At 36.6% G+C, this 13,971-nt stretch overlaps 1 protein-coding gene across 3 annotated transcripts; it reads left to right on the top strand.

The window, feature by feature from the left end:
• The first annotated feature begins 177 nt into the window (after positions 1–177).
• On the top strand, positions 178–10,051 carry LOC109855126 (annulin). Of its 3 annotated transcripts, XM_020428990.1 has the most exons (11): positions 178–730; positions 808–930; positions 6,577–6,926; positions 7,028–7,160; positions 7,239–7,468; positions 7,572–7,885; positions 8,044–8,313; positions 8,448–8,527; positions 8,655–8,799; positions 8,945–9,251; positions 9,369–10,051. In XM_020428990.1, the coding sequence occupies exons 2-11, from the start codon at positions 831–833 to the stop codon at positions 9,675–9,677; spliced, it is 2,238 nt and encodes a 745-aa protein (XP_020284579.1). In that variant the 5' UTR covers positions 178–730; positions 808–830; the 3' UTR covers positions 9,678–10,051. The 3 variants fall into 3 exon arrangements, with proteins under 3 accessions (XP_020284579.1, XP_020284577.1, XP_020284576.1); XM_020428988.1 differs by having other exon boundaries at positions 178–930; XM_020428987.1 differs by lacking the exons at positions 178–730; positions 808–930 and adding an exon at positions 5,930–6,274.
• The last annotated feature ends 3,920 nt before the right edge of the window (positions 10,052–13,971 follow it).

The following is a 13,971-nucleotide window of genomic DNA, read 5'->3' as shown; positions in this document are numbered from 1 at the left end:
GAAAAGCATGTTATACAGTTACATAAAGATGCACAGTGTTTGCGATACCCACGTTAGCGCATTCGCATATCATTACTATTAGCTGTCTCTCCTAAAAGTTAGACGAAGTTGGCGGGAAATACTATCGTTCGCTTCACTGCCAATAGCAGCTGATTCTCACTGACAGTTGCTCGACAGCCGGCGACGAGAACACTGAACACGTTGTTTTAATCATCTTATATACTTTCAAGAGATTACTTATTACTTATAATCATGTGATATCGCGCAAAATTGCTTGTGAAAGAAAAATTGTTTAGATTGTTTTGCAGATATGATCGTCAGATATTTTGGAAAAAGTTTTGTAATAGTGGAAAAATTAAATTTTCACATTCATGCAATATTTGATAATGAGAAATTATATTTTTTAGTTTAAATAAAAAACATTAACGTGCATATCTAGTAATTTTTTAAGTGTAACGCTCAAGATTATTTCTTTCTAAAGTGTTATTTCTGTAGTACATCAGCAAATCGTTAGTAGATCGTGTTTCTTGAACGACTCGATGTCCTTGATCAAATGCACTTGATTAGACTGAGAAATAATTACTACATTGAAGATTTACACTTTTCTACAGTTATTCGTATGAAAACGAGTATTTTTATATAGCGCAAAATTTACTTCATTTACATACAACGCATAAAATAATTGAAAAAAGTTTAGGGAAAATAAAGTTGAATTCAGAAAATAAATTAGGTAACGTATCATTAGATGTGATTGATGCGCGCGTATTATGATCGAGAGGCAGTATTGAAGATACAACTTCTGCACAGAAAACGTCTGCATCTGCTTAACAATGAAAAAGTGTTGCTCGTGCTCGTGTTTCTCCAGATTCAGGACCGTTTTCAGACCGCAACCTTTGCCAACTCCACGACCACCTCCAGCAACTGTCCCAGGTAAGTTAATAAGTTGATTCTGTACTTAAAAATGCTTTTAATTAAAAGAAAATAATAAAAATTAAATAAAAATATCAAATAAAATGGCGATATTGTTGATACGTATATTTAATTTTTACACGTATTGCTATTTAGTAGAGGCGAAGAGTTTCTAATTACAGCGTTATTATGAATGTTGATTGATTAAAAGTTCAAGGAGAAAAGAAAGAGTAACTCTTCAAATATACTATGTTCTTAATGTTTTCCTGAAATTGTAACTAAATAAACTCTTGCGAGATCGCAATTAGTCGCGCGTACGTACCAATATTTTGGATCACATTAAGAAAAGATTTTAAAAAATTACGAGAGAGATAAGAGATAAGAGTTTTATAGCATCCTGTTTGTCACATAAAGTGATCCGCTTCCATTACGTACGTCAATAGATTTTTGTGGCATTTTGATATCCCGACCTTTCGCTTTACCGATACTTGACAGATGATATACAGACAAATATTCAATAGAAGCGATCATACGTTTAGTTAAATTAGCACGATGTTAGCTATTATCAAGAGTTGTGAATGATTATCCACGAATGTATCTCTTTCTTGTACAACTAAGAAACCTATTATTCGTAAAGATTGTTTATTGTTACTTTAGTGAGATATTCGATTTTGTATTACTTGACGAGTCATCTCGTTAAAATTACAATGTACAAATAACTAGAACACAATTAGCATTCGTCATCAAATGTTATCGGTGATTCACTGTTACAATTTCTCCGATCATTGACTTCTCCGAGATTTGCGATTGAATGAAAAAAAAATAGACGATTATTGATAAAGAGGCATTTTCAGACACATTTAGCCTGACACGTAGCCAATTGACCTTTCGGAGGGCGGAGATTATACGCGGGAGGGATGAAAATCAATTAATAAGACGGAGAGATAAGAGACGAACGTCTGCAGCGTGAATCACAAGCGCGTAAAATAATATGGTTCATATTGCTGCAAATCAAGTCGCGACGAAGGCGCAGACGACAAGACAAAAATAATGCAGCAAAATATTATCTTTCTTACGAACAACACAAATTATCGCAAAGAATCTCAAAATATCATTCCAATCTTTTTAAACATCATACAACTTTTTTTAAAATCAATTAAATTGTTACAAATTTATTCGATAACACTTTTAAGTTATTACATTACAAATTTTATGTGTGTGCCTTTTTTAAATAGAGTTTACTAACTATATATATTCATGTAAACGTATTGAAGAGTCGCGTCAATCAAAGTGCAAATGACTGTAAACTTGAATGTTTGAACACGTGCAGGTAATGGCAAGGTATTAAGTTACAAAATCATAATGCATTAATCTCAATATTCCAGTCAAGAAGTACCACAGAGTGCTTTTCCGGTGTGTATCCAAAAGAATCTATTTTCAGAATACCGGTCAAGGAAACGATACCTCGTTTAGGAGTTTTGCAAGACGCGCACGAAGAAACTGTGCGTTCGGTATGTGTGTCTTTCTTTCTTCAAGATCTGGTGTAATAAAAAAAGTATTCTCTCAGAGCCGATTATGCATTATATTGCGATATATCGAAATATGAAGTCGTCATAAAAAAAAAAAAAAAAAAAAAGGAAATCGCAAGATCGAGAGTTAAATTCGATACACCGACGATAATTTTATTATCACAATGGAATGGAACGACGAACTGATAGACGAGACGAATATTAACATAAGTAGGCGTTAAGAGCCTTGGTTGTTTGTTAACGTTCAGAACGTCGAATATTATTACTTATAGACTTAGCGATTTATTCCGTTACGTAATAATGATTTATAAATCGAACAAAAAAGAACGTAATTATCTACCGTTATAAAAAAAAAAGGCAAACGATTTTTTTCCCAACGTTTTGTTTACGTTTGAATCAAAAAGAGATAGAAACTCAAATGTTCGTCAAAATAAATATTTAGAGAAGCGTGGAGAAAAGATATTGTTTTCGTAAAAGGATTGCAGTTTCTGGCTATGTCTTCGGAGAAGTAGTTCTTGTAATTTGACGATCGGCCGAACGATCTGTAAATAAACGCGGATTCCATCGATACAATGCGCGATGTGTTTCTTGTTCGAGCACGCTCGATTTATCGTTCTCTGGTTGAGAAAATATACTCAAGCCAGATGAGAAGTGTCAGCTTCCGTCTCTCTCGCGAGATGGCCGACCTTCGCGTCAAACATCGCGACGCCGCGTGGATTATGTGCATTATTTAAATTCGCAGTATTATTCATTAGGCACGATTATATTTGTATTCGTGTGTGTCATGCAAAAGCTATTTATCACGTGTCGTCGACGTATGTACACGCGCGCATACAAAGAAGAAAGTATTCGCGATATTCGCACAAGCTTTCCGTATTTTTCTTTATATAAAAGAACTTTTTACAGGTCAAACGCCTATTTATTGAGGTCAGATCTTGAACTTAAACATTTGTAGATAGATATCTCTATTAAATCACGCGGCACACCGCAATGAATGAAAGTGAAATTATACACGGCGCCGTGACCGCTAAACGATGACGTCACTTTCGCTGACGTAAAAATACTCGCGTTATTAGCACACATACGCTCTTACTTTTTAAATAGCTTAAGTAACCTAAATCTATTTAAAAAAAACTCAGCTCTCAGTTTACAACGATTAAAAATCTCAGCTTTTCTCAAGGTCAGAAGAACTAACAAACAGAGAATAACATATAGTTTATAATCCAGATATCTGATTTCTCGTAAAAAAGAGAATTTCTCGTTTTTATCAAGAGATAAAGTATGATAATTTGTTATAAATATGTCGCGTATACATAATATACTTTCGTGAAATTCCCCTGGGACTTTTTCCGAATGGACTTACGACCGGAAGATTAGTCACACGAAAGCTTTGATAATTCGCGTTTTGTCATTCACCAGAGATGTCGTCTCCACTTTCAATCTCGGATTCTCCTCATTAAGTCACGCTTTTCTAGATTTTTTTGTGACTCATCTTTTTCCGTATAATCTGCATAACGCATAAACGTGTGAAATGAATTTCTTATCAGAATCACATGCATACAAACACATACTCCAGAGTTCTCATTTCTTTTTTAACTAAAACAATTTTATTAAAATTATAAAACCAAAAATTTATATATCAAAGAATTGTTTTTATATATATTAGACACGATTTTCTCTTTTCCAAGTTACTGAGAAAACGAAGGTTTCAATTTGCATTCTTCTTCCATGTGTTTCTCAGATACAGATTTATTACCGTGTAGGAGGCGGCGCTTCTGATGTGCTAGCACGATAATTATGATATCTCGATGTGTATCAACGAGAGCATCAACAAATTGCTCGCGGCTGATCATTTTACTTGCACACGCCTTTAGGTGCACATTCCGGTATAAGAAATCTAATTGCAACACTCGGGAAAAATTCCCGTCTGCGTCCGTGGCTCGTAAAACTGCATTCTTAAAGTAATCTTGTTCTATGCGTAAAAGAATGTATTCTGCAAAAGATAAAGTAGTATATATTTTATTTTAGTATTCTATTACAATTTGTTAAATATTTCGATAATCTATTTTTCTATTTTTAAATTCATAGTTGCTTATCAAATAACATTGCATCAATTAAATTCATGTTTCATATGAATTTTTGTACAAAAAAAGTGTACAAAGTTGTATGTGATAAAGTGTGTACACGGGAAGAATAATGTGCGCGTGATGCACATTGAAAGCAGAGGTCCAGAAAAGCACTTCTTCAAATTACGCGTCATTATCAAAGATAATGATCGCTCGTGACTAATACGTCTTGCTTTTCCATAAGAAGTTAAACTTGATTTTCTCAAGTGACCTAAAATCCCATGAACGTTCTACTTGTTGTCCGAATTGATTTTTTGTATCAACCAGAAATGGCGATTGGTAGTTGGCAATGATAAAGTATATTTGTTTTTACACGAAGACACAAAATACGTTTCTCAAAATACGTAAATGCGGCAATAAGTACATTGAATTGATAGCGCACGAAGTAATGATATATTCGATAAGCATTATTATAAATTAAAAATAAATTAATTTAAAAAAAATTTAATAACAGAAACATTTGTTACGTGTTAAAGAAAATTATCCTGATTAAGACTTATATGTCGCGGCGATTTAATTGCACACGCGGGAATCTTGTGTAACTGGATTTTACATAATCCAGAGTAATGATCGATCTTTTCTCTGATCATTCATTATCGACGCCGCTCTAATTTGCGGAACTTTCTGACCTACTAGATTACTTGATATTTCAAAAGCAACAATACATTCTTTTTAAGTCTGGTAGGTGTTAATGACTCTTTTGCCATTTGTAGATACATGTCATTAAATTATTTGCGTAGGTATATTGTCCAGCAAATTACAAAACGCTATTCACATTCATATTGTAAGCGTGACTAATTTTCGCAGTCTTGTTTGGTAATCATTAATTTGAAAGAAGGCCGCGAAATTGTGATTCAAGGAGAAACATTAATAAATGTTAGACAATAATATAAAAAGCTGTTAAAGTAAATAACATACTATTTGTGTAAAATATATTAAATAAATATGTACTACCTGAACTAATATATTTATCTAATACTAAAATCCTGTTATATATATTGTGGTCTTGGTGTTAGCTGTTTCAACCTTTGCAGCTCGTAAGTTACAAAAATATCCGTGGACTAGTTATGAGACAGCGGATAATCCTGGGTATATTAAGAATGACGACAACTGCGATTTTTCTGAATGCATTCTCAGAAAACAATAAAGCGTACGTCATTGTAACCCTGAGGTATCAAACCAGTTAGCTACTTTTGTCTATCACAATTTATATAGATTTATATTGTTATATTGTTACTGAAACTTCGCATGTGTGTCAATTTGAATCAAAACTATTTAGTAATATCACACGTACAAATGTAATACGTTAAAAAGTTTAAAAAATTACTGATAATCCAAACTCATTATCATGTCACCGATTGATTAATGGGAACGAAAAGTGGGTGACTCCTACCGACGTTAGTGTCACCGATGACGCCATGTATGGTTGCGGTGGCGTTGCAGCACGTGCGTCCTTGAAATTGCTCCTAGAACGCACCGATCCACCTCAGATTGCACGTTCTTCCTTCCTCTTCATCGTCGACGGTCTCTTCAGTCAATCAGTAAACTCGCGTTCGACGCGATCCTCGCCAATGTATCCGACTTATCGTTCGTATCCGCGCCCGGTGCACGGATTTCATTCAGATCGTAGTGGAATGTTTTACAGATTCTACGATCGCTATCGAATATTCAACGATCGGCGCACTCGACCGTTTCCATTCAGATTTTATTGTAAGTCCTTCGCCTGCTCAAAGAAGTAAAACTAAAATGAACTATAAAGCTGTAAATTATTTGACATTTTAATTAGTTCGAGAAATTTGTTGTCAGAAAATAGCGTGTGAAAGAAAGGCAAAATCAACAAATCGATCTCTAAAAATATTTCTTCGATCATCAAATGATCGAAGGCATAATTATATCAAGCGTGTGCCTCGTCACAAAATGGAATTTATAAGTTTTCTCTCTTTTTAAAAATGTTTGTTTGACTACATAAGATAGATGTTTTAATTTTCGAAGTTGTTAAACAAAACTCACAGGGGAAGACTATGGCGTTCCAGTACTGACAATCCGTAGTGTAGACTTCTGCATCGAAGAGAACGGCGAGAATCATCGGACATTTAGATACGAGCTGATGACCCGTCATGATGACAAAGCGAGACTTGTTGTCAGACGTGGCCAGGAATTTTATCTGCATCTCAACTTATCCCGGGACTACGATTCTTCCATCGATGGGGTTTCTATCGTCTTTACTCTGGATGGCATCGAGAAGCCGCAATACGGACACGGAACTCTGGTGGCAACCGCTCTGCTCGATCCTGACGAGATTTCCGAAGCTGCCTGGCAAACCACCATAGTTGCCCTAGAGTCGAACTTCTTAAGAATAAAAGTAAATTTGATCTTTGAACTTCTTATTACTTTTCACAATTTGATTTTGAAGTTTTTGCATATAAAAAGAAGAAGTGTCTAACAAAATTGGTCGCTCGCTAGGTTGTGCCATCCGTGAACGCGATTATAGGCAAATGGAAAATGGAAATCGATACCAAGAACAAGCAAACCGAAGGCGCTGTCAGTTATTCGGTGAATCAGCCATTCTATCTGATATGTAATCCATGGTGCAGAGGTACATATTGCATTTTTGCGTTTTCTTCAATAAGATCTCAGCATATTGGCAATTTTGCATAGAACATCTTTCTTTCAGACGATGTTGTATATCTGGAGAACGAGGCTGAACGCCAAGAGTATGTGCTGGCAGAGGACGGTTTGATCTGGCGTGGCAGTCACAATCGTATGCGACCCACCGTTTGGAAGTACGCACAGTTCGAACGAGACATTCTGGACTGCGCCCTGCATCTGATGAACCAAGTCGGCAAAGTTCGCGTTAACGGCAGAAACGATCCCGTCGTCATAACGCGATGTCTGTCCGCTGCGGTAAGGCCATTTTACAAAATTTCTTTTCACAAAAAAGCGAGAAAAGCCAAACAATATCTTGTTCAGACTAGCTTTTTGTTGTTTTCAAATGAGCTACTTTTAGGTGAATTCTCCCGATGACAACGGAGCGGTGATGGGAAATTGGTCAGACGATTACGGAGGTGGTATACCACCTACGAGATGGATGGGTTCGCAGAAGATACTCCAGCAATATTACAAGACGAAGAAGCCGGTCAAGTACGGACAATGTTGGGTCTTCTCTGGTGTATTGGCGACCGTTTGTCGCGCTCTGGGTATACCTTGTCGAGTGGTAACGAATTATTCGAGCGCGCACGATACTCAGAGCAGTCTAACCGTGGACTACTTCGTGGATGCTGAAGGCAGAGTCATGGAAGAGCTTAACAGCGATTCTATATGGTAAGTTTGAGAAAAAATTATTTTAATTTATAGTGACTTCTAAATATCATTTTGTAATTAAAATTTAGAGAAAACAAATAAAATATAATACTAAAAAAAAAAATTAAATATATGATTTAAAATAGAAATTCTATTTTATTTATTTTTCTTCATGAAAGGAATTTCCACGTCTGGAACGAAGTGTGGATAGAGCGACTGGACTTGTCGCCTGATTGTTCGGGATGGCAGGCGATTGATGCGACTCCTCAGGAGCTGAGCGAAGGCGCGTATCGTTGCGGTCCAGCCTCCGTGGCCGCTGTGAAGAAGGGAGAAGTTCTGCGCCCCTACGACAACGCGTTTCTCTTTGCCGAAGTGAACGCTGATAAAGTTTACTGGCGGTATAATGGACCTACTCAACCGTTGAAGCTAGTTCGCAAAGACATGTACGGGTAAGTGTGAAACATATATGCTTCGTCATAAAAGAAATATCTATTTGTTAATACAATAATAGTTTTTAATAGTTTTCAATTACAAAAATGTCATTAGATTAATCACAAGTAATCGAGCGATAATGATTTTGCAGCATCGGTCAACTAATCAGCACGAAAGCGGTTGGAAGATGGGCGAGGGAGGACATCACGCACACATACAAGTATCCAGAAAGTAAGTAACTTTTGACAAAAATTTCTTTTATCCAGCTGCAGCTTGAAGAAACGAAATTCTCGATAGGTACTTATTGCCAGATAATAGTCATTAACCCTTATTTTATGACAATCACTTCTTGTGATAGAGTCTGACGAAGAACGGGCTGCCATGCTGAAGGCGCTGCGTCAAAGCGAGTCTTTGTTCAGTCGTTATTATCTCAACGAGGAGTTTAATGATGTCATGTTTACTTTTGAACTGCGCGATGATATCATAATCGGACAGCCATTCAGGTACTTAATGTGTATCAATTAAGTCAATTTATGTATTGTTGATTATTTTCTTTCAGTTAATATTAGCAACTCACTGGAATTCAGCAAAAATATGTTGCAAGAAAATCTTGTAATATTTATTTGGATTTGTTTTTATTGTTTATAGCGTTGTATTACTGATAAAAAATCGAAATTTGTCAATGGAATATCATATATCCGCGATTTTGAGAGTGGAAACTGTACTGTACACCGGTCGGGTGGGTCCTCCAGTGAAAAGACTAAACATCGATAAACTAGTCCGACCAGGAGTGCTCGAGGAAATTCGCATGGACGTTTCCTGGGAGGAATACGGTCCGAGATTGTTGGATCAATGCGCTTTCAATATCGCCTGTCTTGCTACTGTGAAGGACACGAATTTCGAGTACTTTGCTCAGGATGACTTTCGCGTCAGAAAGCCTGACATTAAAATCATGGTAATTATTACATTTTAAGAAAAATAAAAAAAAAAGAAGAAAAAACAGAGATTTAATTTAAAATATAAAAAAAGCATATTAAAAGATTTATAAGATTTATTAAATTTTGCGATGCAGTTGCTCAGCGACGCAGTCGTTGGTCAGACTCTTAATGCCACGGCCCAATTTCGCAATCCGTTGCCGATTCCTTTGAAAAAAGGTAGATTTCTCATCGAGGGTCCTGGTTTGGACGAACAATTGAAAATAAAGCTATTGGAATCTGTCGAAGTAAACGAGGAAGCTAAATGCACCTTCTCTATGATACCGAAGCTGGAGGGACGTGCTAGAATAGCCGCAAAGTTTTACTCGAGAGAATTAGAAGACGTCGACGGTCATTCAGATAATTTTATAGTTAAACCGGCGAAAATAATGAGTAATTATGAATAATTACGTGAGATTGTTTTTGATAATTTAGAAAATAATGAAGTGTTTTTGTTTTTGATAATTTAGAAAATAGTGAAGTTTTTAGCTTGTCGTCTTTGTAGTTTATTATTAATGTTAATCATGCAATATATACACAATAATTGTTCTATGACTGTAGCGAGAAAAAAACGTAGTATATTGTAAAGATATAATTAGATATAACTATAATTGCTTAATGCCAAAAATCAAAACTACAATAATATAATAATAGCGCATGCAATTAATTTATTATCTTTTCTGCCAGTTATCATTACAATATTACTTATGTATTTATGTGTTCATAGAATGTATGTTAATCGTAACACATTTATACTATATACACACATATATAATATGTATATGTTATATATATTTTATATATAAAAATAATTTTTGACATGTACTTTTTATCATATTTCATGTTACTTATCAATTCTAACATTGCAAATTAAATTTCACGGACCGACCTTAATGATAATCGTCACTGAACCAGTTGGTATTCAGCCGACCGATCGGTGTCAGAAATCATTCGCGGGCACATTTATCTCCGTAAATTGTGAATTGCTTAACGGACGCGGATGTCATTGAAATAACGACGGGGAACATCGTCATGCCGCGCGTTTTACGCGATCTCGCAGAGAGGAGAATCCCATCGCGGCCATACTGTCCCATTTTCTGTCGGCTCATATCGGCATCGCGGGCCCGATGACGAATCGCTTACGTTTAACGTGAAATGTCGGTTACTTTCAAGGAGCGACAGCACGAATGGGGTACCGGTTCGTGCCGCGGCTTCCGCGGTGGGCACCGGTAAAAAATTCAATCGACAGAGACTACCTGGCGGTCGATATTAACGACCGGCAATCGAGAGGGTCGCTGTGGCGAGTGCGTGATTATTCAGAAAAGAAGATGAAGAGAAAGAACAGGGGCGGAACTATACTGAAATTTGCGATAAGAAGCTCTTTTAGATCTTAGATCTTTAAATAACTTTATAACTTTTTTCGTCGGAGAGAAATGTGTACGCACTAAGTAAAGAGTTTTAAGATCTTTGAAAGATTACATTTTCCAACAATTTTAAATAATGCGAAAATTTAATTAATTTAATCGTTCGTTGTCTGTGAAATAAAAATACGTTTGCTCTATCTTAAATTGAATTTTACGAAAAATACTTGACGTAGAAAAAAAAATTTGCTTTGATTCTTGCTTGTTCCCTTTTTTGAGAAAGCTCCAAAACTCATCAGCTTTAAACTGTAGAAAAGTTATCATTCGCTCCTGGAGAAGAAGAAGAAGAAGAAGAATTTTGTGCGCGCGCGCGCGACAGCAGGGGGGAGGGAAGGGAAGAGGAAACAAAAAGGGAATGTGGATGATGATGAGCTCCGGGCTGATACGAGGCAAGGCTGACGTGAACGATGTATCACCATCCGGAAAATTAATGTTGAAATATAGGCCTGAGTGAACGATACGCGGCGCCCAGGCAGCACCAATGGGGTCCAAGGAGGAAATGCGCGGTGGCGATGAAGAGGATTGCACGGAGGGAGACGAGGAGTTGTTACGAGATCGATTAATGAATCGTCGGGCGAAATAGTAAGGTGGCGAGAGAATACCGGCGAAGCAAATTGGACAGAGAGTTGAAGGGATGAGTGATGAAAGGGAGCACATTGAAGAAGTGATCGGAAAGCAAATGTGAATAGGTGTTCTGAGATTTTGTGTGATCCGATCGCGAGTATAGTTTTATATCTGTCTTTTTTAAATACTTCTGAAATAGTCAGATCTCTATTAAATCAAAGAAGAACACGAGTCGGATGAAGTTTTGCTGTTTGTATTTTGATTTAAATTAAACCGCGCTGCGCACACATTCTCGAACATCTTATAAATCAAGACAAGTATTTTTATGTCATATTTCTACATGGTTTTCACAAAAGATTTCTTCTTCTAAACCGGCTCTCTCTTTCCAACAAAATCAGTTCTTTTATGCCAATGTATTCAAACGAGACAAAAGCTTGATTAACATGCGACAGAACGACGAAGCGCGTCAGGCGGAGCGAAAAAATTGTGGAGGAGGACGCAGAATATAGAGAAAGAGAAAGATATGCGGAATGATAGTGCGATATGTCTAAATACATAACCGTGACACGTGATGGACGTGTTGCGGCCCCTGTCTACGGGGGTCTCGACGAGCAAGGGCCCCGATCGGGGCCCGCGCGCGGGCTCTGGACCTGCGGCACCCCGCTACGCGTTATGCATCAACACCCGGGATCCATCCCATTATACCTCATCAAAACAACAAACACGCCTTCCACGCTAAACCAACATCCCTTTGTTCCCATCGAATCCCGCGTATCCATCAGGATCGCCGCGCGAAGGATGCACGTCAGTGACGCGATCTCTTCGACGGGGGGTCCTTCAGGTGGGAGGGCAAGAGGAATTTGAGGAGAGATCTCCGTGAAATGTTATTAATGCCGCGGGGTCAGAAGGATAAGCACACTTGGGAAACGTCGTTCTGTAGATTTGTACCTGTCTTCGTCTCGTCTCGGCTCGCCTCGCACGAACGACGAAAAGACGTTGATTCGTGATAGAAAAGCGCATGCTGCGATATAAATAATCTGAATACTTTGGCGTATGCTACAGTGAATAAGAAGAAACCCCACTGCAAAGGGATTGGGAAAATTGAGCATCAGCTTCGGAATTTCTCGGATAAGTTATTCGAGGGAACAAACAAAACAACTCGATCATTTCAATTCGTAGAGTCAAAGAGATTTTTATTCCGAGAGGATTATAATCTTGCTGTTGCAAGAAGATATGATATCACGTAACACACATTGACATCATTTCATATGATATTTGACACTTAATAAGACACGAATATAATAAAATAATAAAAAGATAACATGTCGGTTTAACGTATTAATTTACGAAATCAAACTTGGATGCAATGTTTGTCGGTGATGTTCATGATACTAATGCTGTTTGCTGCTGTCGCTCTTAGATGGCAGCACGTATGATACTTGCAGGAAAGAAGTATATTTTCGGCGGTATGCAATATGCCATATAAGCTTGTAGTGATATATTTTATTTCTCAAAAAAAAAAAAGAAAAAAATAATCATATAAATGTGAACATGTATATAATACTTTATTTAAAACAGTGAATTTTAATAGTATTTTATATTTCATAGTATTTAATAGTTTTTATTTGAAACAATAAGTTTTAACAGTAATATATTTATCATCATGCAAATTGATTTTAAATTATAATCAAATATAAAACAATTTTAAACGTATTAGAATTAGAAAAAAAAACAAAATTTATCGCAATTTTTTATGAGACAAATTTCTCACATTCTTTTACATACAAACAAAGAGATGGTTTTTAAAAATGTCGAGATGAAGTCGATCGATCAACAGCGAGACTCGATTGTAGGCATCGAGAGAGAGGCCTGACAGTTTATTGCCAATCATATACAACCATAATCGGAGAAGGCATCGAATTCGCGTGACCCCAATAATCCATAATGACTCGTTATGGTTGACATGTCAATCCAGCCACATATCTTGGCCACGCATCCTCCTTCCACCGTTTATTAGGCCATTAGGCACTTTGCAGTTATCTCGCAACAAAATGTCCGTTTGTTCATTAATTCTATACATGTAAGTAACATTTTCTAATTTACATATCAAATATGCATGTTATTATATTCCCATTGGCAGTTAAGAAGATAAATAACTATTTTTGAGGTATGTATTTTGTCTTGTACGTATTTTAAGTATTCAAAGATTTTGCAACAGATGGAACATGTAGGACATGCGCGCGGAAAATATTGTAATAATGTAATTCAAGTGTGCGTGCGTGTAGCACGGGAATTAAGCACAAATGCAATAGCTTTAAACTCGAATAAGAATAACGCGAAAGATTACCATCGGTCGTTTTTCTTTCAATCTATTCCGTAGCGTTATGTGAGCGTCATATCAAGAAGGGAGTATTGTGCATTTTATATTAATTAAAATATTAAACGCGCGTAGAGAAACGTCCACACTAATACTGCATTCATGGCTGATGTTACTCTTGACTTGTCGTCAGAAAAACTCTTTGCAGTAAAAGTTGTGAAATGGGAGCTCTTGCGTTTCGTTTGATTGTTTGCTTTTACATGAATTCACTTAATAAGACTGGAATAACAATTGAATTTTATCTTACATTCTGCAATCCGAAAAAAATGTGGATTACGTAAGTGTGTCTAGTGAAATTACGTGCATCGACATGTCAGTTTAAAGCAGTTAATGTACGAA

Source organism: Pseudomyrmex gracilis, unplaced genomic scaffold (genome assembly GCF_002006095.1).
Source record: "Pseudomyrmex gracilis isolate BER0280 unplaced genomic scaffold, ASM200609v1 scaffold_81, whole genome shotgun sequence".
In the NCBI taxonomy this organism is placed as follows: Eukaryota; Metazoa; Arthropoda; class Insecta; order Hymenoptera; family Formicidae; genus Pseudomyrmex; species Pseudomyrmex gracilis.
This window is presented reverse-complemented; position numbering and strand designations above follow the sequence as displayed.

Bases quoted from the DNA above. Each gene is read 5' to 3' on its own strand.
- LOC109855126 (XM_020428987.1), top strand. From the start codon at position 5,983: ATGTATGGTTGCGGTGGCGTTGCAGCACGTGCGTCCTTGAAATTGCTC. The intron at 6,927-7,027 runs GTAAATTTGATC...GTCGCTCGCTAG, and splicing joins CGAACTTCTTAAGAATAAAA to GTTGTGCCATCCGTGAACGC. The intron at 8,528-8,654 runs GTAAGTAACTTT...TTCTTGTGATAG, and splicing joins CACATACAAGTATCCAGAAA to AGTCTGACGAAGAACGGGCT.